General features: G+C 46.8%; 2 protein-coding genes across 3 annotated transcripts in view; one reads left to right on the plus strand and one right to left on the minus strand.

Moving 5' to 3' along the window:
* FRMD7 (FERM domain containing 7) lies at positions 1 to 16720 on the plus strand. Of its 2 annotated transcripts, XM_034441657.3 has the most exons (12): positions 1 to 197; positions 4933 to 5037; positions 5377 to 5419; positions 6911 to 6944; positions 7786 to 7883; positions 8499 to 8613; positions 9089 to 9236; positions 10352 to 10447; positions 11752 to 11915; positions 12680 to 12748; positions 13737 to 13812; positions 14153 to 16720. In XM_034441657.3, exons 1-12 carry the CDS (start codon positions 141 to 143, stop codon positions 15188 to 15190), a joined length of 2043 nt encoding a protein of 680 aa, XP_034297548.2. In that variant the 5' UTR covers positions 1 to 140; the 3' UTR covers positions 15191 to 16720. The 2 variants fall into 2 exon arrangements, with proteins under 2 accessions (XP_034297548.2, XP_087733652.1); XM_087877526.1 differs by lacking the exons at positions 1 to 197; positions 4933 to 5037 and having other exon boundaries at positions 5392 to 5419; positions 6826 to 6944.
* The window catches only part of STK26 (serine/threonine kinase 26), a 27693-nt gene continuing 21259 nt past the window's right edge, over positions 16459 to 22892 (minus strand). The window contains exons 7-12 of the mRNA XM_034441664.2: positions 22225 to 22410; positions 20896 to 21044; positions 20625 to 20718; positions 19614 to 19676; positions 19384 to 19520; positions 16459 to 18797 (exon numbers count right to left, since the gene is read on the minus strand). Coding sequence (XP_034297555.2) covers positions 18776 to 18797; positions 19384 to 19520; positions 19614 to 19676; positions 20625 to 20718; positions 20896 to 21044; positions 22225 to 22410 — 651 coding nt within the window. The 3' untranslated portion in view covers positions 16459 to 18775. The remainder of the gene's footprint in view (positions 18798 to 19383; positions 19521 to 19613; positions 19677 to 20624; positions 20719 to 20895; positions 21045 to 22224; positions 22411 to 22892) is intronic.

Here is a 22892-nt window from a genome sequence, read left to right on the forward strand (position 1 = left end):
CCTTTGCAAAAAATCTGCACTCCAGGCTCCTGTTTTTATCCAGCCAAGAATAAAATTCTGTATGAATCGGAAGACGCCCTCCCTCCCTTCAGATCGCACAGAACATCATCCTCGCTGGCTGCTGAGCCACTCACCTAAGGATGCTTCATCTCAAAGTCCAGTTTCTGGATGACTCTCAGAAAATCTTTGTGGTTGATGTAAGTATATTCGCTGCTTCTTGTCTATTATTTTGCCTGCTGGAATTTGTTTGATCTTCTTGGACTGGGTGATGTTTTAATTTCAGTACTGGTTTGTTTTTGTTTTTTTTTAATCAGATGTCTGCATCTCCCCACATTTGTACAGTTGCTAATTCACAGTAAGGACTTGACTATTTCTAAATATTCCTTGGACAAGACCCTTTCTGAGGAAGGATCATGGTTTTATCTGATAATAAATAAATCATTTTAAAGTTTAAAGACAGTGTCCACCACTAAATCTCTATCTTGAATTGTAATCCCCAAATGTGTTAAGAATTTTAAAAATAGCTATTTTATAAATTATCTCCTACTTCATTTGTTCTATAAAATTAATGTTCCAAAGAATGAATTAGATGCAGGTGCTGAAAAAGAGGCTTTCTGACAGCTAAAATCACAGGCTTGTAGTGAGTCAAAATGATGGCTATCATTGAGACAAGTTATCGTTTTGGTAAATTTAGCATTGTTGCACTTTATAAACATGGTGTTCGCCGTATAGCTAAAAGTGGAATTACCTAATACCTTTATCTAAAGGATAGATCTTTCTGAAAGCTCTCTGTCAGAGAGAAATAAAGGGGTCTGTTTCAAAATGAAATCTTCCAGGCAATAAAAACATACATTTTGGAATTAAGCTGCAGTAGAATTTTTGCTTCATCTATGTGGATGTGCCTTTATTTTTAAAGAAGAAACATTGAGGAAGAACAGCACAACAATATCGATGGTTTTAGGTCTAAAAGTACACAGAACGGAGCATAAGTGCAAAATAATTTAGCTGTTTTAAAAAAACTATCTAATCTCCATCTTGATAGGCTGTTCGTGATGCCGAATATTTTAAGATTTATAGTTCAGAAGCCCTTGGAAACTCAGAGGCAGAGATGCGTTAAGTCTACCTTGAAACTGGGATTTCTGGCTTGTAATCACGAAACCGACTTTTGTGGGATCGATTATCCCTGGTGCTGAGTTCCCCCCACTTTTTTTTTTTTTTAATTTCAGATTCAGCATTTTTTACTTCCTTCTTTTCCAATTCACCCTCCTGCCACTTTGCTTCTTGGGTTTAGCTTCTTATGTGTGCTGCAAGAAATAACCTCCATTAAAGTTGGGCTTTCTTTTCAAAACCTCCAGAATACCTTCCAGGCATGCAATGCATTTGATGTCAGATAGTCACCATAATGTCCTGGAATTAAAAAGAAAAAAAAGAAAGAGAGAGGGAGAGAGAGAAGGAGAGAAAGACAGATCGCCTAAGGTTACTTTTCCAATGGATTCTCTGAAATAGACAGAGCTCTTGATAGCAGAACCAGTGGGATGAGCTGGAAGTCCCTTAAGTGGATTTCAAGGTCAGTAAACAGAAGGGATTTTAACAAATTCTGCACGGAGAGAGCAAAAAGCCGAGTGACAATAGTGCCCCTTTCTTGCCTTAATGATATGAAGGGGTTCTTCATGAAAAAACTAAGCTGTTTCAAAGACTTGTGCACAAAATACACAAAGACTAATTTGCAAGAAGGCACCTTTGGATCGAATGGCAGGAAAAACATCCTAATGTTGCAGGAAAAGAATGGAACCAAAGACCCAGAGAGGAGCAGGTTGCCCTCTGTTAAAGTTGACATTGGGAGGACTTCAACTCCCAGGATTCTCCAGCTGGTGCTCCTCAACCTTGGCAGCTTGAAGATGGGAGGACTTCAACTCCTATGATTTTCCAGCCAGTGTCCCTCAACCTTCCCAGCTTGAAGATGGGAGGACTTCAACTCCCAGGATTCTCCAGCCAGTGTCCCTCAACTTGGCATCTTGAAGATGGATAGACTTCAACTCCCAGGATTCTCCAGCTGGTGTCCCTCAACCTTGGCAGTTTAAAGATGGGTGGACTTCAACTCCCAGGATTCTCCAGCTGGTGTCCCTCAACTTGGCATCTTGAAGATGGGAGGACTTCAACACCCAGGATTCTCCAGCCGGTGTCCCTCAACTTGGCATCTTGAAGATGGGAGGACTTCAACACCCAGGATTCTCCAGCCGGTGTCCCTCAACTTGGCATCTTGAAGATGGGAGGACTTCAACACCCAGGATTCTCCAGCTGGTGTCCCTCAACTTGGCATCTTGAAGATGTGTGGACTTCAACTCCCAGAATTTTCCAGCCAGTGTCCCTCAACTTGGCATCTTGAAGATGGGAGGACTTCAACTCCCAGGATTCTCCAGCTGGTGTCCCTCAACCTTGGCATCTTGAAGATGGGAGGACTTCAACTCCCAGGATTCTCCAGTCCATCCTTCTTCAAGCTGCCATGGTTGAGGGACACCATCCTAAACACCCAGGAACCATCAACATTTAATGCGTGGGTCAGATAGTGCAAATAATCAGGAGGAACAGCTGCGGTTTACGCACTTCCCTGTCTTTGAATAAAGTGTGTTAATCAGAAAAGGTGCTTCCAAACCCCCTCCTGATTTGGGAGATACCCTCCCCTGACACCTGCAACACCTTGAATGTTGCAAGCATCTCAAAGAGCTTGAAAAGAGCATCGTTCCCAGCCAGGCCCAGAAGCATCATCGCCTCAATTCAGGCTGTTCCTTTCCAAGTCCCTGGCTGATGTCTCTTGAGCTCCCAAATCCTGCAGCAGGAGGAATAAACAGAGATAATTGCTTTAATTGCTGTTGCCACTCAGCTGTTTGTAAGGAAATAGGACGCCTCCCCCCCCCTTCCAGAAAAGGCAGTGATTACCCTGTCATTTCCCTAGTTACCTCTTTGGTACCAGGGTAGCAATTTAAACCTCCGTGACTGCAACAAGGGATTATCTGTCAGATGTTAGCATGCGCGCTTTCGCACCGAGCACAATGCACAGCGTGTCAGCAACCCCTCAATTTCCCTGGCAGCCCAAGTCAGAGGACAGGTGCCTCTGGATGGATGCCAGGAGCAATTGGCTCACCGGCCGGTCCAGCCAGAAACTTCCAAGAGGAGCTGTGGTTTCGTTTCCTAAGTCTGGCTTGGCCCTCCAGAGAAGTTCAATCTTTATAAAGCATCATTTCTAGTTCTAGTGTGGAACAGAAATGTATAAATCTATTTTGATTCCACTCAAATATATATATATATATATATTTGCAACTCTGACAACTTTGCAAATTTCCCAGCGGTTGGGTCTCTTATCTCTCCTTTGTGAGTCTGAGATTTTTTTTTTAGTTCGCATTAAGATAGATAATAAGATATAAGATAAGAGATAAGATAACCTTTATTATCACTTTTTTCTGTGAATACACTAGCACACATTAAAAAGTGAAATTCTGACCCCCGCTCTCAAAAGTATATATACTGTACCCATATAGAAAATTAAAATGTAGTGCACATTTCTTCCATCCTTTTTATTTATTTGATTTATTTAAAACCTTTATGCGGCCGCCCATCTTATAACCACTGAATATCGTCTCGCACCGCATATAAATTTGATAAATAGAATAACCAACTTTGAAATCTGGAAGCAGAAATGAGTGGCATGCAACTAATTAAAGTGGGATGCCAGTGTAATTTAATAAGGGTTGAAAAATGGATGGCATCGGCTTGGGGAAGGGGTGCAAGCATGTAACCTCAGTAGAAACAGGATTTCTTGTATCTAAATAAAACCTACTCCAACTTGGGGGACTTCAGGTATGTCCTAAAGAATCCCACTTTTGCAGTTTTGGAACCTGCAACATGCCTGGAAAACAGTTTGGGAAGATGGTGTCACTGGTTTAGCAAGGATTGAAACGTTTGTAGTTCTGAAATTGCCCCCGAAATTTTAAAATCTCTGAATCAGGTATTTAACTTTATCACTCTTCCGGGTTATTGCTGTTTAATTAGCCTTAATTACTGATGGGTTTGTGCTGCTTAATTAAGATTGCCCTGCCTTTCCCACGCTGGCTCATGTCAACTGAGAGGTCAGGACTGAATCGAAGGTGGCAGAATTGAGTTAACCGAGAGTTCTTGGTCAACTTTTGGCATCTGGCAACTCAGGAAATAAACTTACTAGAGTCTCTCAAGTTCAAAGACACAAACTCCCCCTCGATTAAGTCACTTGGGAAGGGACTCTGCTCCACCACAAATCTTTAAGGGCTCCATAAAGACCCACCATTTTGAAGGAGATACTTATATGCCAGGAGTTTGGTTTCCCTTCCTAGGGATTTCACACCCATGTTTGTGTCATTTTTCTGGGCGCCACCTTCCGGGTCATTTTTGAACTTCCCTGTGGAGTTACCTTGTGGTCTTCCATCCTGGCACTAAAATGGTTTGGCCTTTCTTAGGCTTTTCAACAGGAGCTACGTTTGGTTAATAACTGGAGCTTTAGAGATGCAGTAGTGCTAGGAAATGAGGTGGAAGCATTAAAAAAGATACACCCCCTTTTTACCCCAACCCTCTTCAAACTCAAGACCCTGAGCAGACTGAAGAAAGCAGAGACTCTGGAAATAGGAGACATGAGGCTTCTGCCTTTTTCTTTGGCACAGAACTCTATTTCTGTCTCTCTCTACATTATGTCTTCCTTCCTTCCTTCCTTCCTTCCTTCCTTCCTTCCTTCCTTCCTTCCTTCCTTCCTTCCTTCCATCTCTTTCTCCAACCTTCCTTCCTTCTGTCCTTCCATCTCTTTCTCTAACCTTCCTTCCTTCCATCTCTTTCTCTAACCTACCTTCCTTCCTTCCTTCCTTCCTTCCTTCCTTCCTTCCTTCCTTCCCTCTCTTTCTGGCCCTTTAGCAAAAGTCTTCTGGGAAAACATTATTTAACCTCAGCTGCAGCCACTTGAACCTGGCAGAAAAAGAATATTTCGGACTGGAGTTCTGGAGCCCTGCGGGGCATGCTGTAAGTTCAGGAGGGGGAATGACCTAACCTCGGGGTGGGGTGGGGGATGTTTGTGTAAGGATGCCACATGGGGCTAGGATGTGGGGAGTGAGAGACTGGGGGGGGTTCTAAAATTGCAATAAGCTCGCTTTAGACACACCCTTTCCATGGGTCTCCCCCTCTGCAAGGGGTCAGAAGCTGAACTGAATTGCTGAAGTGGACAGAAGATAAAGGGGTCTTGGGGGGGGGTCTCGCTTCCAGAGGACTTTCCCTTCCCCAAAGGACTAGTTGGAGGGGAGGGCAGTTGGCTCAGTCAAGATGTTCCCCCCTCTACAGTTGGCTGCCCTTCTCTCTTTGCAGGCCTGGCTGGAACTTCTCAAGCCCATCACCAAGCAGATTAAAAGTAAGTACCTTGGAGAAGGCGGAGGTGGAAGCGTGGGAGGAAGAGGTCCCAGCCCCCTTTATGCCCCTCAGTAGAAAGCAGGGAGGCTCAGAAGCTGCTCTCCAGCCTGGGAACCATCTAGTCGTCCTTGCTGCTGGTTGAGGGGGGGTGATGCCCCCTCAGCCCTTGTAGGGCAGGAGGGGCTCTTGTTGACGCTCAGAAGCCACCAACGTGCCATTGGAAAAACCGTCTCAATTAAGGAGAATATTTGTCGCTCAGGGTCGAAGTGTGGGGTCCCTGGTGCTCTCTGAGCTTGGTGGTTTTCCTGCAGACGTTTTATGACCCATCTAAGTAACATCATCAGTGCTAGAAGGGATGGGTTTTGTTGAACTAGGTAATATCAGTGCATTAATGCATTAATACTAGGTGTCTGGTAGTGAAACGTGTTCAAGAAAACAGCCAAGCTCAGAGTACCAAGGATCCCACAGTCCCCCTCCTCTTCCTCCTCCTCCTCCTCCCCCTATTCCCTTTTAGCACTGATGTTACCTAGTTGGGTCATGAAAAGTTTGCAAGAAAGCAACCAAACTGAGAGCACCAGGAACCCCCCACAAAAACAATATGTTAGAAGGTCAATTAACTGCCTTCAAGAATTGCTTCCATTGCCAATCTGGGGGCTTCTTAAAGGGCATTGACTAGGAGGAGGAGACAGGGGGAGGGGTCTTCTTTTTGGCTTATTTTTTTGAGTATTTAAGAGCTGAGGATAAAGTCCCCATCTGAGTATTGCCTTACATGGATTTTAGGACTGGCAAACTTTACAGGGCAGGTGATAAGCAAAGTTCTTTGCAAAGACCTGCTTGCTACTCTCAAAGGATTCAAGAAAAGTCCGGGGGGGGGGGGAATAGAAAAAATTATTTTATTTATTTATTTAATATAATTTGTATGCCGCCCTATCTCCGTAGGACTCAGGGCGGCTCCCAACAAATAAAAACAAACCCAATAAAACATAAAATACATAAATGTATCAATATATAATTTAAACATATATTAAAATCCATTAAAATAATTAAAAAACCCCTCAGTCCAGTCTGGGTGAAAATGCAATGTGCTGGGTGAAAAAAACGTCCTCAGAAACCTGTGTGTTTTCACTAGTGAAGCGTTTCTCAGTCTCAGCTACTTGAAGATGGGTGGACTTCAACTCCCAGAATTCCCAAGCCAGCGGGGAATTCTGGGAGTTGAAGTCCCACTTATGCCGACTGGGGGATTCTGGGAGTTGAAGTCCACGAGTCTTAAAAGTTGCCAAGTTTGGAGACCCCTGAGGTAGAGGAAGGAGGGAAGGACGGATCCTTCTCAGGGGCCGGTGGGAATGGCTGTCTTTAGCGAAAGGACCGTTTTTCAAATGAAAAGCTGTGTGTAAATGTTCCCGACAGACTTTTTGAAACCAAACTTATGAAGATGTTGTGTTTTAAGATCCTAAGGACATTCTTTTCAAATTTATGGTGAAATTTTTCCCAGTGGATCCTGGTCATCTTAAAGAAGAGTTGACAAGGTAGGCTGCATGTTGCTTTTCGTTGCTTCGTTTCGTTCTATTGTTTCCCCCCCCCCACTATTTTTGCTCGTCTCCTGAGGCTTCCCTTTTAAAATAAATAGAGGCATAATTGCATCCTGAAGAACGGTGTATCTCCTTTTGTATGCCGGTTTAAAAAGAAGGCTTGATGAAATGCAGCTCCCTGTTTAAACTGTTTGTAATTTATTGTTGTTATTGCTGTGACAACAATAGAGGAGGCAGGAAGTATTTGAAGGAATATTAAGTATATTTAATAGGGCATTGCTAAACAGATGAACTAGGCAAATAATGCCATAAAAACAAGGGATAGTCTTTGACACGGGCTCCATATCCTTAGCAAACAACGCTGGATTCAGATTGGATTCCTTTTAAATTCAAGTTTCTAGTCCTTAAGAAACTTACATTCAAGTTTCTAGTCCTTAAGAAGCAGAGAGAAGCATAAACATTAAGTCCTGGACTATTTTGTGAAGTGACCGTTCAAACTCGCAACAGCCCTGGAAAAAAATGACTTAGCACCAGTGTGCACACTATACAATCCATCACAACATCCCCGTCTTCAGGGGATCAGCATTTGGCTCTTTGGGATCTTCCCAGCTGGCGTCTGACAAGCAGAGTCAATGTGGGAAGCCGGATTCGCTTAATAAACGGCTCCTTTAACAACGGTGGGAAAATTGTTGTAAACACAACCCCGTTAGCAGCGTCTTGCTCAGCAACGGAAATTCCGATTCCCAAATGTGGTCGTACATCGAGACCCCACCCTGTGTCACCTCTCCAGAGGAAGGGGAACCCAGAGCAGTGAGAGCCCTGGAAAATGTCTTTGCAGGTACCTGTTCACCCTTCAGCTCAAGAAGGACCTGGCCTGCGGGAAGCTCCCGTGCAGCGACAACAGTTCGGCTCTGATGGTTTCGCATCTCCTACAATGTGAGTCCCTGAGCCTTGGAGGGTCCTTCAGCTGGAGAGGAAGAGAAGGGCAAGGATGCGGTTGGGTCTTGGGGAGGGAAAGGTCCCCAACGGGTAACACACGGGGTAGGAGGAGGCATTTCTTCCCCCTCCCCACTTCTGCCGTGGGCTGGTCCTGATTTTGCTCCTGGCTTTTGTTGGCTCAGTGGCTGAGACGCTGAGCTTGTCGATCAAAAAGGTCGGCAGTTCGGTGGTTCGAATCCCCAGTGCCGCGTAACGGGGTGAGCTCCCGTGACTTGTCCCATCTTCTGCCAACCTAGCAGTTTGAAAGCAGGTAAAAAATGCAAGTAGAAAAATAGGGACCACCTTTGGTGGGAAGGGAACAGCGCTCCGTGCACCTTTGGCATTGAGTCATGCTGGCCACATGACCACGGAGACGTCTTCAGACAGTGCTGGCTCTTCGGCTTTGAAACGGAGATGAGCACTGCCCCCTAGAGTCGGGAACGACTAGCACATATGTGCAAGGGGAACCTTTACCTTTTTACTTTTTGTTGAAGGACCAGGGTTGTGTGACCACCAAATAAAGCCAATTCCGTTGACCAGACGTGTTCTTCATTGTGTCGATTGTTCCTGCAGCTGCACTGGGCGATTTCCATGAAGAGATGGACCGAAAGCACTTGGAAACGCACAAATACTTGCTGAACCAAGATGACCTGAGCAACAGCATCATGCGCTATCATAAGAAGCACATGTAAGTGACTGGTCTTCTCCGCTCGCTTTTTTTCATTTTTTAAGGGCTCCTGGGTTCTCTCTGAGCTTGGCAGCTTCCTTGCAGACATTTCATTGCTCAAATAGGTAACAGCATCAGTGCTAGAAGGGAGTGGGGTTTGCAATAAGGAAGAGGAGGAGGAGGACTTGGTGCTCTCTGAACTTCTGTGTTTTCTTGCAGATGTTTCATTACCCAACTAGGTGCTTTACTTTTGCTCAGGATCCCTTGGAGTAGTGAGAGCTTGAATGACATTAAAACTTCCGCACATAGAAAGTTTCATTCCACGGGACTTTCTGAACTGGAAATCAGACATTTGAGAAGAGAGAGATTTCCAGTCTCCAAACTGGGAGCAACAGAACTGAGAGGGAAACATCCTGGTTAAGCCCAAAAACAAGGGGTACACAGCCAGGCCCTCCTCTCTGGCTGAGTTACTGACCCCATCATCTTTTCTTTCCAGGGGCAAAACTCCAGCTGAATCCGATGTGCAGCTCCTGGACATAGCGAGGAAGCTGGAGATGTACGGCATCCGTCCACATCCTGCCAGTGACGGAGAAGGGACCCAGATCAACCTGGCAGTTACCCACATGGGAGTCCTGGTACTGCGGGTAACCATAATTTTTTATTAGGACACCTTTCCGAGCAAGATACCCAATAGGTGAAGCTGCCAATGTGTGAATTCTTTGAGCTGGCGGCATTCTGTCCCCTGGTGCCCTCAGCGTTAAAGCAGCGCTGTGTGGAGCCCTTTTGGCAGCTGTCAATCATTCTAGAGGGACCTCTTTGAGAACTGAATGGAGGCATTGGAAGCTGATCAGCAAATGTCCTTTCTAATGTTAATTAAAAGCTTCCTGCTTTAAGTACAGTCTGGGGAATTGCCTCCCCGGGAAGCCAGAGTGAATATCTGAGAAAAATCTCTCGGCGGGGTCTCCATTCCGTTCGTGGCTTCGCCCAGCACCCTCTGATGTGGGCGCCTCGACGCCTGCCTTTCCTTGCTAAACCCAACTGCTGCCATGTCAGATGTGCCATGTGTAGCACAGTAGGGAGACGAACTCTTGGCCGTATAATTTTCTGCCGAGAATAGCAGCCTCATTTTTGTGGCAATTATATGGTTCTGCAGCTCTCTGTTCAGGGGAGACGCAGACTTTGGTGAGAGCGTGTGCTGGCAAACGTAGGCGATGACTCCGCGACAGCCTTCGCCCACAGCTGGGCAAGGAGCAAGGGAAACGGGGAGTGGGGGGGGCAGCCTGCTTTGTTTTCTGGGTGCAAAAACGAGGGTTTTCTCCAGCAAAACTGTAGGAAGAAAAAGAATGAGACAATACATTGAACTCTGCTGCAACCACTGACTAAGCAACTGTTGGTTAAGGAGGATTCCTGGTTTTGACGTTCCGTTGGTGCAGAAGAGGCAGCTAGGAAGAGCTCTAAAATGAAAAGAATATATATATTTATTTTAAAAATGTATATAGCCCCCACTTTGTGCTGGGTGTTGAGCGGCCTCAGGCCAAGCCACGGAAAAGGGTTCTCCGTGAGTCAACTTCTCCGTGAGCCTCCTTCCACAACTGGATACTGTCAGGTGTTCCTGGTCGTGTCTCCATCTACTTCAGGGGTGCCCATCCTTGGCCATTTTAAGACCTGTGGACTTCAACTCCCAGAATTCCCCGGCCAGCTGTGGAATTCAAGGTTGAACACCCCTGATCTTCTTGCTTGTTGGCTCTTCATTTTTCAGGGCAACACCAAGATTAATACCTTCAACTGGTCCAAAATCCGGAAACTGAGTTTCAAACGGAAGCATTTCTTGATCAAGCTTCACGCCAACGTTTCGGTACCTGGGGGTTGGGATGTCTCTGTGTGTCAATGTCTATGTGTGGGGGTTGGGTGATATTTCTCTGGTCTAAGACACTCACACTCTCTGCAGAAATGATCAATGGAGGCAGCCGGTAGGCTGGCTGATCGGCTGGCAGACCATCGCTGCAACCAAGTTCCAAATTGTTTGGGGTGGATCGCAGGAGGAAAAAGGAAGGGTTTCTGGGGCCTTCCACCAACAATCAAAGAAGAGCAAAAACAAAGAGGGTTAGAGGGCTGGAGGCTAAAACAGGGTTGCTGGAACTGGGTATGTCTAGTCTGATGAAAAGAAGGACCGGGGGAGACATGATAGCAGTCTTCCGATATCTCAGGGGCTGCCCCAAAGAAGAGTCGGTCAAGCTATTCTCCAAAGCACCTGAGGGCAGGACAAGAAGCAATGGGTGGAAACCAATCAAGGAGAGAAGCAACTTAGAACCAAGGAGAAATTTGTGGGTGCTCCAATACTGGAGTCCCGAAGGTGCTTTTTTCAAGAGGCAACTAGACTTTCTGGTTTTTCTTTGAAGACGTTTTGCTTCTCATCCCAGAAGCGAAACATCTCAGAAAAACCAGAATGTCCAGCTGCCTCTTGAATAAAGCATCTTCAGGACAACCATGACCTGGAGGACTGAGAATCTCCATAGACCAGAGGTGGGTTTCAGCAGGTTCTGACCAGTTCTGGAGAACTGGTAGCGGAAATTTTGAGTAGTTCGGAGAACCAATAGTAAAAATTCTGATTGGCCCCGCCCTCATCTATTCTCTGCCTCCCGAGTCTCAGCTGATTGAGAAGAAATGGGGATTTTGCTGTAACCTTTCCCTGGAATGGGATGGGAATGGAGATTTTACAGTATCCTTCCCCTGCCACTGCCAAGCCACACCCATCAAACCACGCCCACCAAGCCACACCCACAGAACCCGTAGTAAAAATGTTTGAAACCCATCACTGCCATAGACATCCAATACTGGAGGTTTTTAAGAAGAGAATGGGCAACCGTTTCTCTGAAATGGTCTAGGGTTTCCTGCCTGAGCAGAGGGTTGGACTAGAGAACCTCCAAGGCCCCTTCCAACTCTAATTTCGCTATTCCCTAGCCTCAGTTTCCAGAAATATTGGATGCCGGCTGATCTGGAAAAGTTAAGCAGAGCAAGGATGATGAGAGACAACGATGAAATTCCAGGCTGTCATGCAAACGAAGAATTCTGGGAATGGAAGTCTTACCTGTCTGAAAGCTGCTAAGGTGGAGAAGCCCTGGACTGAACCATTGTCTTTGCCTTCTCCATCCCCAACAGGCTCTCTGCAAAGATACCCTGGAGTTCGCCATGGCGAGTCGCGACACCTGCAAGACTTTTTGGAAGACGTGCGTCGAATACCATGCCTTCTTCCGCCTCTCTACGGAGCCAAAGTCAAAACCCAAAGCCTTTCTCTGCAGCAAAGGCTCCAGTTTCCGTTACAGGTACCGTATTTTTCGGAGTATAAGTCACACCTTTTTCCCCCCTAAAAGGGGGTGAAAATTTAGGTGAGTCTTATACACTGAATGTAGCCCCTCCCACCCAGTGGCCCCCACCCTTTGGCCTCTGCCTCCCAGCAGTTTTCCTCCTTGCAGCAAGCAGCAAGAAGAAACGGCTCCTTTCAGCTTCAGCACAGCCTAATTAGCACACGTTGATTGGATCGGCCTCCCGACTCTCAGCTGTTTTGCTCTCAGCTGTTTTGCGGGGGCCTCTGCTGCTTGCTGCAAGGAGGTAAATTGCTGGGAGCAGATTTTTTTTTTCTTGTGCTAATCAAGCTATGCTGAAAACGAAAATGAAACTAAAGCAGGCTGTTTGCTGTTTGCTGCAAGGAGGCAAAATTGCTGGGAGGCAGAGGCAGATTTCTTTTTCTTGTTTTCCTCACCAAAAAAGGTAGGTGCGTTTTATAGTCCGGAGCGTTTTATATGCCGAAAAATACGGTAATTTTGGGGGAACCAGGATGCCAGCCACATTCTCTAGTCTGGGTGCCCATGGCTGCCTCTGTCCGCCACAAGTTCTTCCTCTTTCCTTCTCTTGATTTCTTGCCTTTTCCAGGTGTGAAATATTAAAACTGTAAGCTCCTGGAGGGGCTGGGGATTCTTCCTCCCCAAGGGACGGATTCAAAACTTTTTGGTGGGTGCAGTTTGGGGGGCCTTCGGTGGGTGCTGCAGAGGCAACTACTCTTGGACTCCTTCTCTCTTTGCAACCACAGTGGGAGAACTCAGAGGCAGCTGCTGGAACACGGGACCAGAGGGAAGCAGAAGAGCCTGCCGTTCGAGAGGTAATTTACCTGTTGAGAAGAACAGTTTTCATGTGTGTCTCAGGATCATCTCGCAGGATCCAATCTGGGTCGGTCCAACCAGGACCAGAGGTTTGGTCTTCCGAGCTTTTGGACTCGTGCTTGGAGCCCGGAGAGCCTCTCTCTCACCAAAATGTGTGCCTTGGGCTAGTCCAGTGATGCCTAACCTTTTTGCCATCACGTGCCAGGAAGGGGGGGAGCAAGGGAGGTTCGCACGCACATGTGCCCACACCCATAATTCTATGCGCCCCGTACCCTGCTCTTGGCATGTGATGGCCCGTTTTTCTTTCTCACCTGGCTCCAGATCCTCTCTATGCATCTGGGGAGGGTGAAAACAGCCTTCCCCACCCCCTCGGAGGCCCGAAATGGCCCATTTCCCAACTTCCAGTTGGACAGAAAGTGATGTTTTTTGCGGTCCCCAGCCTCCAAAGACTCCCGGAGCTAAGCTGGCGTGCCAGGTGACATGGCTCCACATACCACCTGTGGCACGCGTTCCATAGGTTCGCCATCACGGGGCTAGTCTATATATGTTGTGTTTATGTGGTTGGGTGCGGCTTCTTATTTGTTGATGGCGGTGTTGATGGCCGGCAATTAAGCCATTCATATTTTTCCTCCAGTCACCTTGCAACCTTCTTCATAGATTTCTCCTCACCTCCTCCTCCTCCTCTATAAAAGCCTGCAAGGTACCCTGAAGTTTCCCAAGTGGGAGGGAGAGACACCCACAAATTAAGGGACAGCTGGGCTTTCTTGAGAACGAACCCCATGAACAGCACGGCAGAAATGTCTCTCCTGCTAAGTAATGAGATCCCCAATCTTTGTGCATCTTGCTGGGCTAACAATCCCGCTGCGAACCTCTCCTTGCAAGGCTGTCGCAGGAGAAGTCGCTGGCCGGAAGGTTGGAGAAGCTTCAGGAATGGAAGAGAGTTTAAAATACCCGTTTCCAGACTTTGGGTTGGTTTCTCTCTTTCAGGAAACACTATTCCTCTCGCTACCATGACAGGCAATGCCGGTCCTCCCCGGATCTGCTAACGGATGTTTCCAAACAAGTATGTAATTTGAGTCAGGGGGATTTCTTGGGGAGGGGGTAAAAGAAAGGCTCAAGGTAGCAGCCATGCCCCCCACCCCATGAGCAAAATATGCATCTTGGTGCACCTTAAAAATAGGAGTTTCCGCCCGTTTTGCTGGCTTTGGTGTGGTTGAAGGGATGGAGTAAGTAAGTGGGATTTGCAGATTCTTCCTTCAAGTCCAGCCCAAAGAAGCCTAACATGGATTGTTGGGTCACCTCTGGGTGACAAAGCGGCATCAGAAATGGCCTCTGGAGGCCTCAAGAAGGCAGCCTAAACTTTTCGCCTTAGCTTAAGCATTGATGCCTCGCTTTCCCCACAGATGGAAGACCTGCGGCTTGTCTACGGCACCATGGGGGGCTACTACGGCGCTAACGGCATCCACACTTCCGAACCCACCCTGGACAACCGACGGAGGAACTCGGCTGTGGAAGTCATCTTTGCGGATGAACTGGAGCGGTCGAAACCAGAAGCCGACCCAAGGTTGCTGCTGCTCCATTCCCAAAGCAGCTCTGCCTTCCCGGTGGTCTACACGGAGTTGGACCACGATTGGGAACCGGGCAGTCTCTACGGGCCAAGGAGCCCCCTGACCTCTTTCCAGCCCAGCTCCAAGCTGGACGGCCCCAGCAAGAGCCCTTCCCTGAGTAACATGAGAGACAGGAGCCCAAGGCAGCAGCTGATGTACACCGATGTCCCCTACGTAGCAGCGTCCAGTCAGCCCTTGGAGGTGGCTTCTCCTCCAGTTTTCTTCTACGTGGACCGGCCACCTCAGTACCCCAAAAGCCCCACCGTCGACCGTGCTGAGGAAAGAGTTGTGGAGGTCAACCCCTGCGAGGCACCCATGAAGCCACAAAGGAATCCAGCTGCAGCCCATCCCAAGTTGTTGGGGCCCCCGGCCCTGCCCCAGGCAACCTACATCACCCACCTTAGCATGGAGGAAGATGATGACGAGAACGTCTTTGACTACGGTGTTCAGGAGGCCCCCAAAAGATCTTGGAGCCAGTCGGACGTCAAAGCCAGCAGATTCCCTTGCGGCTCCGAGTTCCGCCCTCTCGGACCCTGCCCTGTCTTGACCAGCAGGAAGATTGACCTCTTGCAATGCCTGCTCACCCAGCTGCCCTTCCCGGAACCTCCCCAAGTCCAGAGAACCACAGAGCGTTATGCAGGCAGTGGGACCGAATCCAGCGACTCCGATTCGGACCTCCTCCCAGACTACTATGCCCTCTACGGGAGGGTTCTCAAAAGACCCCAGGTGCGAATTCACCTCTCCTCGGGGAGCCTCCAGCTGGAGGGAGAGGAGTCTCTGGTTCCTGCTGCCACCATCAATGATCCCGAGAGCACCTCCAATTATTTTATGTAGACAGCACAGGTCAAAAGTACGTGGCATATTGCCAATTGGTCAGGTTATTTGTGAATTTAAAAAAAACCCTGCTGAATTCATTGACACTGTTAAAGGGTTAAAAGCAGAATTAGATATCAGGAGTTTCTTTTCCTGAAAGGGACAAGTTCATTGATTTAGTACATATTTGGGAGAGGGGATCATAAATACAATACTGGACAAATTAAATTTTGCATCAAGTTTAGGGGATTTCCTAAATCAATCACTGATTAAGCCCAGAAAAGAAGGGAAAAAAGAATTAAGTTTGCTACAAGTCAACAATTGGGATTTGAACTGGCATTGCTACCGTTTCCTTTTTCTTCTTTAAAGCTTCCAATTGTGAGCTGCGGGGTTGCTAGAAATGCCAAAATGCAGAGGTGGCGTGAAGACTGAGTGGCGTCCACCTACAGGGTGGAGCCTGACGATTCGTAGGATGCTGCCAGTCACAGAGCCAGCTCACCTGTACTGTATGCGGTTCTCAGGTTTATGTGGGGCATGGATGTTTTCCCAGTCCTGGTTGTTACTCACTTTTCCATCGTGGATTTTAAAGATTGGGGGGGGGGATTTCTTCAAGGGCTTGCGATGCTGAACTGATGGCGTTCAGTTCCCACTCGTGGGGTTGTCTAAGCCCAGCAGCCCAGAGGAAAACCACACAAGCTTTCCTTTAGAGCAGGGGCGTCCAACCTCGGCCACTTTAAAGACCGGTAGACTTCCAACTCCCAGAATTGCCCAGCCAGCGATGCTGGGAGTTGGAAGTCCACAGATGATGATTAGACACCCTTCCTTTACAGCATCTTCCTACCTTCTGTTCTGTCATTGCAATTATTCAGCTGGTTGGATTTCAGCCAAAGGGGTCCTATTTTGACCCTCGATCCCCAAAAACTGGCTCGGTACCCTGGAACAAGGAACTCAGGACCAGCAGAGACTGTCTTATCTACCGCACATTTTTAAAAAAATCCAGTTTACATGCGACTGTGTCAGAGGTTGAGAGCCTTCTCTGCAAATTCTCTCCTGAAGCTTCTCAAGATTGAGCCATTCTTAAAGATGTTCCTTTGGCTTGGGCAATGAGGGGTGGTTTTCCTTGCAGGACAAATAACGCTTTTTCCCACCTACGGTCCCTTCGGATGCACTGGTCTTCATTGTCCATAATCCTTGGCCAGAAGGATTGCAAAAAACGTGACTTGCCTCCTTAACTGATCCTTGGCTCAGGTGTTTTTGGTGGGACACAATCACACAATGACCACAGAAGGTTATAGAACTTAAATATTTATTTGTGTGTGGGTTTTTTTTTTTTTTTTTTTGAAACCCTTTTGACTTTCTGCGTTTCCCTTCCTCAAAAGTGTGAAAGAAGCTTCCATCTATAAACAGATTTACAGAACTAAGAGAGGCCGGGAAGAAGGAGCGCAACGGTTCTGCTCGGATGATACGGTTATTTTGTAAAGCTTCGCATCAAACTGTATTTACAACTTATACGGCTTCTGCGTTTATAAAAATATTTTATTTAATCCGTAACATTATTGTTTTCAAAAACTATGTCCAGACTGTTCCCCCCCCACCCCCACCCCTCAGATATAAATTTCTAATGGTGTTTCAGGTATATAGCAAGGAAACAATTTTTTTTTAAACAAACATTTCTTTAAAATTAAAACAAAGGAGTTAAAAGTTCTCTGTGGGTTTTTTTTTTTTTACAGTGTAGGCACCATTGAAAACAATTGCCCTTGGCATTTCTCTCCACTCTCTCTTGCCAGTGTCTTTATATCTTTCTGTTTTTCCTTACAAAGAAAAGGTTGTAATGGCAACTTTTAATCACAACAACAACAACAAAAATCACTGGTTGTTTGCACTCTTATTTAACTCCGTTCCATATTTGGCTGATACACTTCAAATCCTTTAAAATGAATGCTGTGCAAAAACCAAACGAAAAAAGAAAAAGAAAAAAAAATGTGCAGATCTGAACTATAAAATTAAACATATCCAGACTTTTTATCAAAAATAAATTTACACCCACACTTCCACAACCAAAGACTGAAATACAACACACTTCGATAGCATAATATACAAACTGGGTTGAAAAGGCAAAAGAGAGAGAACCTCATCTCAAACAGTACCATAAATATATAATCGAAAGCAAGTTTATAATTTCTTCTACCTTTTCTGAAAAAAAAAGAAAAGAAAAATCACCTCTGTACTGCACAGTACTTATCTTTTTTCCGTGAAAGAATATCTATAACTCAATTATTTGCTTATTAACTGGTAAATAGATATTTAAAAATACACTTTGGGAAGGAGGGGGAAATTAACGGGTTGTGGATACACGTAAAGGACTTCGTAAGTCGATCAATATCTTACAACAGGGGGGGGGAAAAAAAACCCACATACACACCCCACAAAACGCTGGTGACACAATTTCAGGTACTGCTCGGACCTGACAGCACATGTTTTCCTTTCTATCCAATTTTACTCCAGGGAGAAAAAACTCGGGTCGAATTGGGTCCATTATTGCCAATCCCCCCACCCCAAAAACCTTTCAACCATATTGCTTTAAAATTTCTTACCATGATGAACGTTTCTTTTGCGTGGGGAGGAGGGAAGGAGGGGGGCCTCTAGGGAACCTAAACGGCGGCTGTGTCCATGCCACTGCAGCCTACCCCTTTCGTGTGCAATGCGTGTTTTTTTTTTAAATGAACAAAAAAAAAAAAAGAGGAGGAGGAGGAGTGGGCTTCATAGGCGTGGCCCCCAGCTGCCATCTTGGTTTCCTTTTACACCTGACCCCTTGCCCCGCTGCCGCTGGGATATCTTGCTCTACAAAAGGGGTACATACAAACTGTACACAGGATAACTGGCCAAGCCGTTGACGTATTGCTTTCAGGCGGAGGTGACACCCCCCACCCCAAATAAAACACTGTGCCAAATTCCAAGCGAGCGGAGGCTGTGGCCAGTTCCTCACACTCGGCAGCACGGGCCCGGAGAAAGACGGCGGGGCCCAAATGGAGAAGTGCTTCCGTGCAGCCTTCGCGCCTAAAAGTTACGTGCCGAGCCTGGCTTTGGGGGGACTGTAGGAGATCTGCAACTCAGGCAGAGTAGAAGAGAAACCCAAACGCTCCCGAAAGATGTTTTCTGTGAAGTTTAAAAAAAAAAAAAAAAAAAAAAGGCTCCAGATTTGTAGAGGAGGCCGATCCGCCTGGGGCAGTTGGCAATTGAGAGCCCCCCGGCTGCACCTAAGAAGCAAACGGCACAGACGGTTTTTGTCTCGTTTGAGCTGGATTAAAGAAGTTGGGAACTAAAATATTAAAAGTCGCTCTTTACAAAAAAAAAAAATGAAAGGAAGGAAGGAAGGAAAAGAGAAAAGAAAGAAAGCACGTATGCCATTTACAAAAGAGTGGAGTTAAATCCTTAAATCCGAATCCGCGATCATCAAAAAAAAAAAAAATCTATTGCGATGATCCCGAAAGGCACAGGAACTCAGGAAAAGAAGCCGAGCCAGAGAAGGGTTTGGTGGGCTGCAAGGAGACGCGTCCGGGTGGGACGGCATCCTGGGGGTGGGGGGCCCAGGGGGTGGGTCCTTCCTCAGGAGTCATTGGCAGAGAACCTGGGGAGAGAGAAAAGCCAGGAGGGGAAGATTCCGTCAGGGCATCACAGCTACGTGTGTGTGTGTGTGTGTGTGTGTGTCTTCCGCGAATACAGGCAGCCCTCGACTTACGTCTGCTTAGTGACCGTTTGAAGTTACAGCGGCACTGAAAAAAAGGGACTTGTGCAGTGGTGGGTTTCAAAAATTTTGCTACCGGTTCTGTGGGCGTGGCTTGCTTGGTGTGTCATGTGACTGAGTGGGCGTGGCCAACGTGACATCACTCACGGCCACTCAGTCACATGACCACCTCACCTAGCCACGCCCACAGAAAAAGGTAGGGGTTTTTTGTTTTGTTTTTTTGAATTTCTACCTATCTACTTATTTTCTGCCCAGGCCTGGCCTAATCTATCAAAGGCCTCCTCCTGCATGCCGCCCCGCGTCACCCCGTTTCCCCTCCTTCAGCGGCCCCGGCCCTAGTCCCGCTTCCTGGGTTAACAAGTGCGGCAAGGAAGGCTGATAAAATGGGACAAAACAGCTCTTCTTGCTTCAGAAGGGAAATCTGGGGCTCAATTCTGGTCGTAACCCAAATAATCATCCCAGATCTTACTTCTGAAATTTCTCCATCAGCTTCTTGACCATCTTGTCGGTGATCCCGGGGCTGGCGGCTTCTGCCAGGCTGATGCTCTTCTCCAGCTCTTCGATGGCCTGCCTCTTGTTGGCGTTGTTGGAGTCTTGCTGCTTCAGCTGAGCAGGGGGCAGAGAGAGCAGGGTGAGGGTGAAGGGCTTCGGCGGCAGCCGTGCAGGGCCCAAAGGGGGGGGGGGTGTCAAGAGACTCACCTCTGCAAACACGGGATTGATGATCAGGCTTAAACAGCCCAAGGTTTTCAGGAGATCTTGGTCCTAGAGAGTTAGAAGGGACGTTTTCAGACGCAGCATTTCAAGCACCCTGAAATCTCGAGAAAGCTTAAGTCCGAAGCATCGCACGCCACGTCTATCCAGCTGGCAATTCCAGGTGGGAAAGCAGGCGAGTCAGGCCTGTTCAATTGGGAGATGTCTTGCCCACAAACGACTGGCAGAGTGACCTCTTAATTTGGGTATCTCTTAATGGGAACGGTGGCACCGTTTTAAAGATTTTTAACCTCACACCCTGGACGTAAACTGTCTCAACTCCTGCCCTCAAAACGATGCTATAGAGCACTGCACACCAGAACAAGTAGACACAAGGACAGTTTACAGTGCCATCACTCTGCTAAACAAATAATTCCCTCAACACTGTCAAACTATTCAATAAGTCTGCATTACTATTAATCTTCTCATTGTTCCTATCACCCATCTCCTCCCACTTATGACTGTATGACTGTAATTTTGTTGCTTGTATCATTACGATTTATATTGATATTGTTTCCTGATTGCTTATTTTACCCTATGACTATCATTAAGTGTTTACCTTATGATTCTTGATGAGCATATCTTTTCTTTTATGTAGACCGAGAGCAGATGCACCAAGACAAATTCCTTGTGTGTCCAATCACACTTGGACAATAAAGAATTGAATTGAATTGAATTGAATTGAATTGAATTGAATTGAATTGAATTCTACTCTACTCTACTCTACTCTACTCTACTCTACTCTACTCTACTCTACTCTACTCTACTCTACTCTACTCTATTCTATTCTATTCTATTCTATTCTATTCTATTCTATTCTATTCTATTCTGACCCGGGGTACAAATAACCTGGAGATGTATAACTGCAATAAATAAACCTTCTCAGGGCTCCTTCTCTCATCTAATAAAAGCCAAAGAAATCCCTTTTGAAGAAGTGATAAATATGCTGGCTGAACCTACTGTTCCGTTCTGCACTTTCTTGGCGTCCGGCTTTTTCCGCACGGTAGTGAAACTCCACTCGGGGTGGGAATTGTTCTCCTTGTTGCTCGACTCGCTAAGAGGCCAGAGGGAGCAAAAGGCAAAATCAATCAATCAGAGAACCAGGCTAGGTGGGCTTTTTAAAAACTTTCCCAAGGGGGCTCAGGCCCTCCTGATGTGGACCGCCTTGGTGCATGGAGAGCCAGCTGGTCCTTCGGCCCTCGCGGCCCCCCTCCCCGCCATCCAGACTCACGAATCCGAGCCGTCCGAGTCCGTTTCGTCGCTGCTGTGTCCTTCTGCTTTCCATCTCTTGAACCTGTCAATCAGCTCCGTCAGGTAGGAGGTCTTCTTGGCGTTCTTCAGGATGAATTTGTGCTTCAGCAGCTCCTTGGCCGTGGGACGCTGCGAAAGATAGGAAGCGTCGATTTGTTTTCCAGCAGAGCCTCAAAGCACTGGAGGTGGACGAGGAGGCAGGAGATCGGAAGGATGGCCTCCTGCCACTGAGACCTGCTTACCAAATTCTCACACCCGACCACCGTGGGAGGAAAGCGCAGGGGTGGGAAAAGGCCTTCCTCTGGAGAAGAGCTCCTCCAGAACCCATTCTAGACAGAGTCTCTTGGAGAGCCTTCGAGTTGGGTCTACAACTTGCCATGGCCAACTCATCGTGGCCAACTTGCTGCGGAACAAGAGTTACACTAATATCAAAGGAACAGTGGAATAGAATTGTTCAAGAAAGGATGCCAAAGGAGGGACAAAATAAAAGGTGGATGACAAAAGTTAAAATAATGTTTTAATTATTTAAAATAATTAAATTGAATTGTTGCATTGCTCTGCAGCGAGTTGGCCCTTGGCGAGTTGGCTGTGGCAAACTGTCCCACTCCACTTCTCGTTGACTCCTGATCTTGTAAGCCCACCTCGCTTTTCTTGCTGCTGTTTATTATTAATTTATTTTTTATTCTGTGAAATTCGTTCAGCATCCCAATCAACATTAAAAAATTAAACATTGATGCTAACCACCATCCCGGAAGCTCAGATCCCAACAGTGAACCCGTAGGATGCCTTGAGATCTAAACAAATCTACTCTTCGTGCGCTCCAGAGCAATGACCCAAACTTTCATTGGCCTGAACAGTAAATTCTCCAACAGCAACGATTAGACTAAACGTTTTAATGTTCTTTCACCGGCATTCAGGGGTCAACAGATGTTTTCTAGGGATCTGCAACAGCTGCCCGCCTCCATTAACTTCAGAGTGAGATGCAAGCCCAACCAACTCACTACAAAACTTTTATTGCACGTCTCATCTAGAATCTGACTCAAAATTAAACTTCACTCATTCATCTGATTCATTCTTCGGCATGCTCCAAACATCCTCTGTGGTTTGAAACATCCTAGGCCAAGCCACAAAACAACCAAATTATCCTGCTGCGATTTGGGTGCAGAGAAGACGACGGCGGCCTTCAAAATCCCGATGACGCATCGTGATACATTTAGCCGAAAGTGTTGGGGTTTTTTTTTAGACGCTTCCCCACAAGATGGACCTCCCTCCAGATGCAAGGGACGGGAACAGCCCAAAACACACTCACAAACGTCGGGTCCTTGTTCAGACAGGCGTCGATAAATTCTTTGAAGGGTTTGCTGAATTCTCCGGCGAGGGTGGGGGGGTTGTTTTTAGGGATGAGGAAGAGCACCCGCATCGGGTGCATGTCTGAATTCGGAGGCTCCCCTTTGGCTAGTTCGATGGCGGTGATCCCAAGAGACCAGATATCAGCCTGCAGAGAAGAGAACCTGGCTGGCTATTTTGAACGAGGTCAAGAACGACCCCCCACCCCCACCCCCTGCACAAACTGTGGGTTTTAACCTGAATTGCGTGATGAGGGTCGATGCTCTTCCGGGTTTCGGGAGCATCTTTAAACTACGTGTGACGTGCAAACGCCCTTCAAATTTTATACCCTGGGCAGTCAGGCTTATGATAAACTGTGGAAACGTTCGCTCCTGGGGAAGGACGAACCGAGTTGACGGGTGCGGGGAGTTTATGTGAAACTGAGATCAACAGGAAGCCTGGAAAATCGGCTATCAAGTTCAAAGCACGCTTATGTTGTTGCAACTATTATGGCTTTTCAGCATGCCAAAGGCTCAGAGGGGGAGGGGGAAGGCGGATGTGGAATGTAGGCTCCAGACATCGAGAAGATGAGCCATGAGAGCCAAGGACACTTCAGCAGGTGTTTGCCAAACTCAAAAGACTTTTTCTCAT

This window comes from Pantherophis guttatus, chromosome 12, assembly GCF_059756535.1.
Source record: "Pantherophis guttatus breed Tessera chromosome 12, ASM5975653v1, whole genome shotgun sequence".
In the NCBI taxonomy this organism is placed as follows: domain Eukaryota; kingdom Metazoa; phylum Chordata; class Lepidosauria; order Squamata; family Colubridae; genus Pantherophis; species Pantherophis guttatus.

Coding starts and splice junctions, on each gene's coding strand:
- FRMD7 (XM_034441657.3), top strand. CDS start 141: ATGCTTCATCTCAAAGTCCAGTTTCTGGATGACTCTCAGAAAATCTTT. Junction 5,038..5,376: donor GGAGCCCTGCGGGGCATGCT/GTAAGTTCAGGA, acceptor CTCTCTTTGCAG/GCCTGGCTGGAACTTCTCAA. Junction 10,448..11,751: donor AGCTTCACGCCAACGTTTCG/GTACCTGGGGGT, acceptor CATCCCCAACAG/GCTCTCTGCAAAGATACCCT.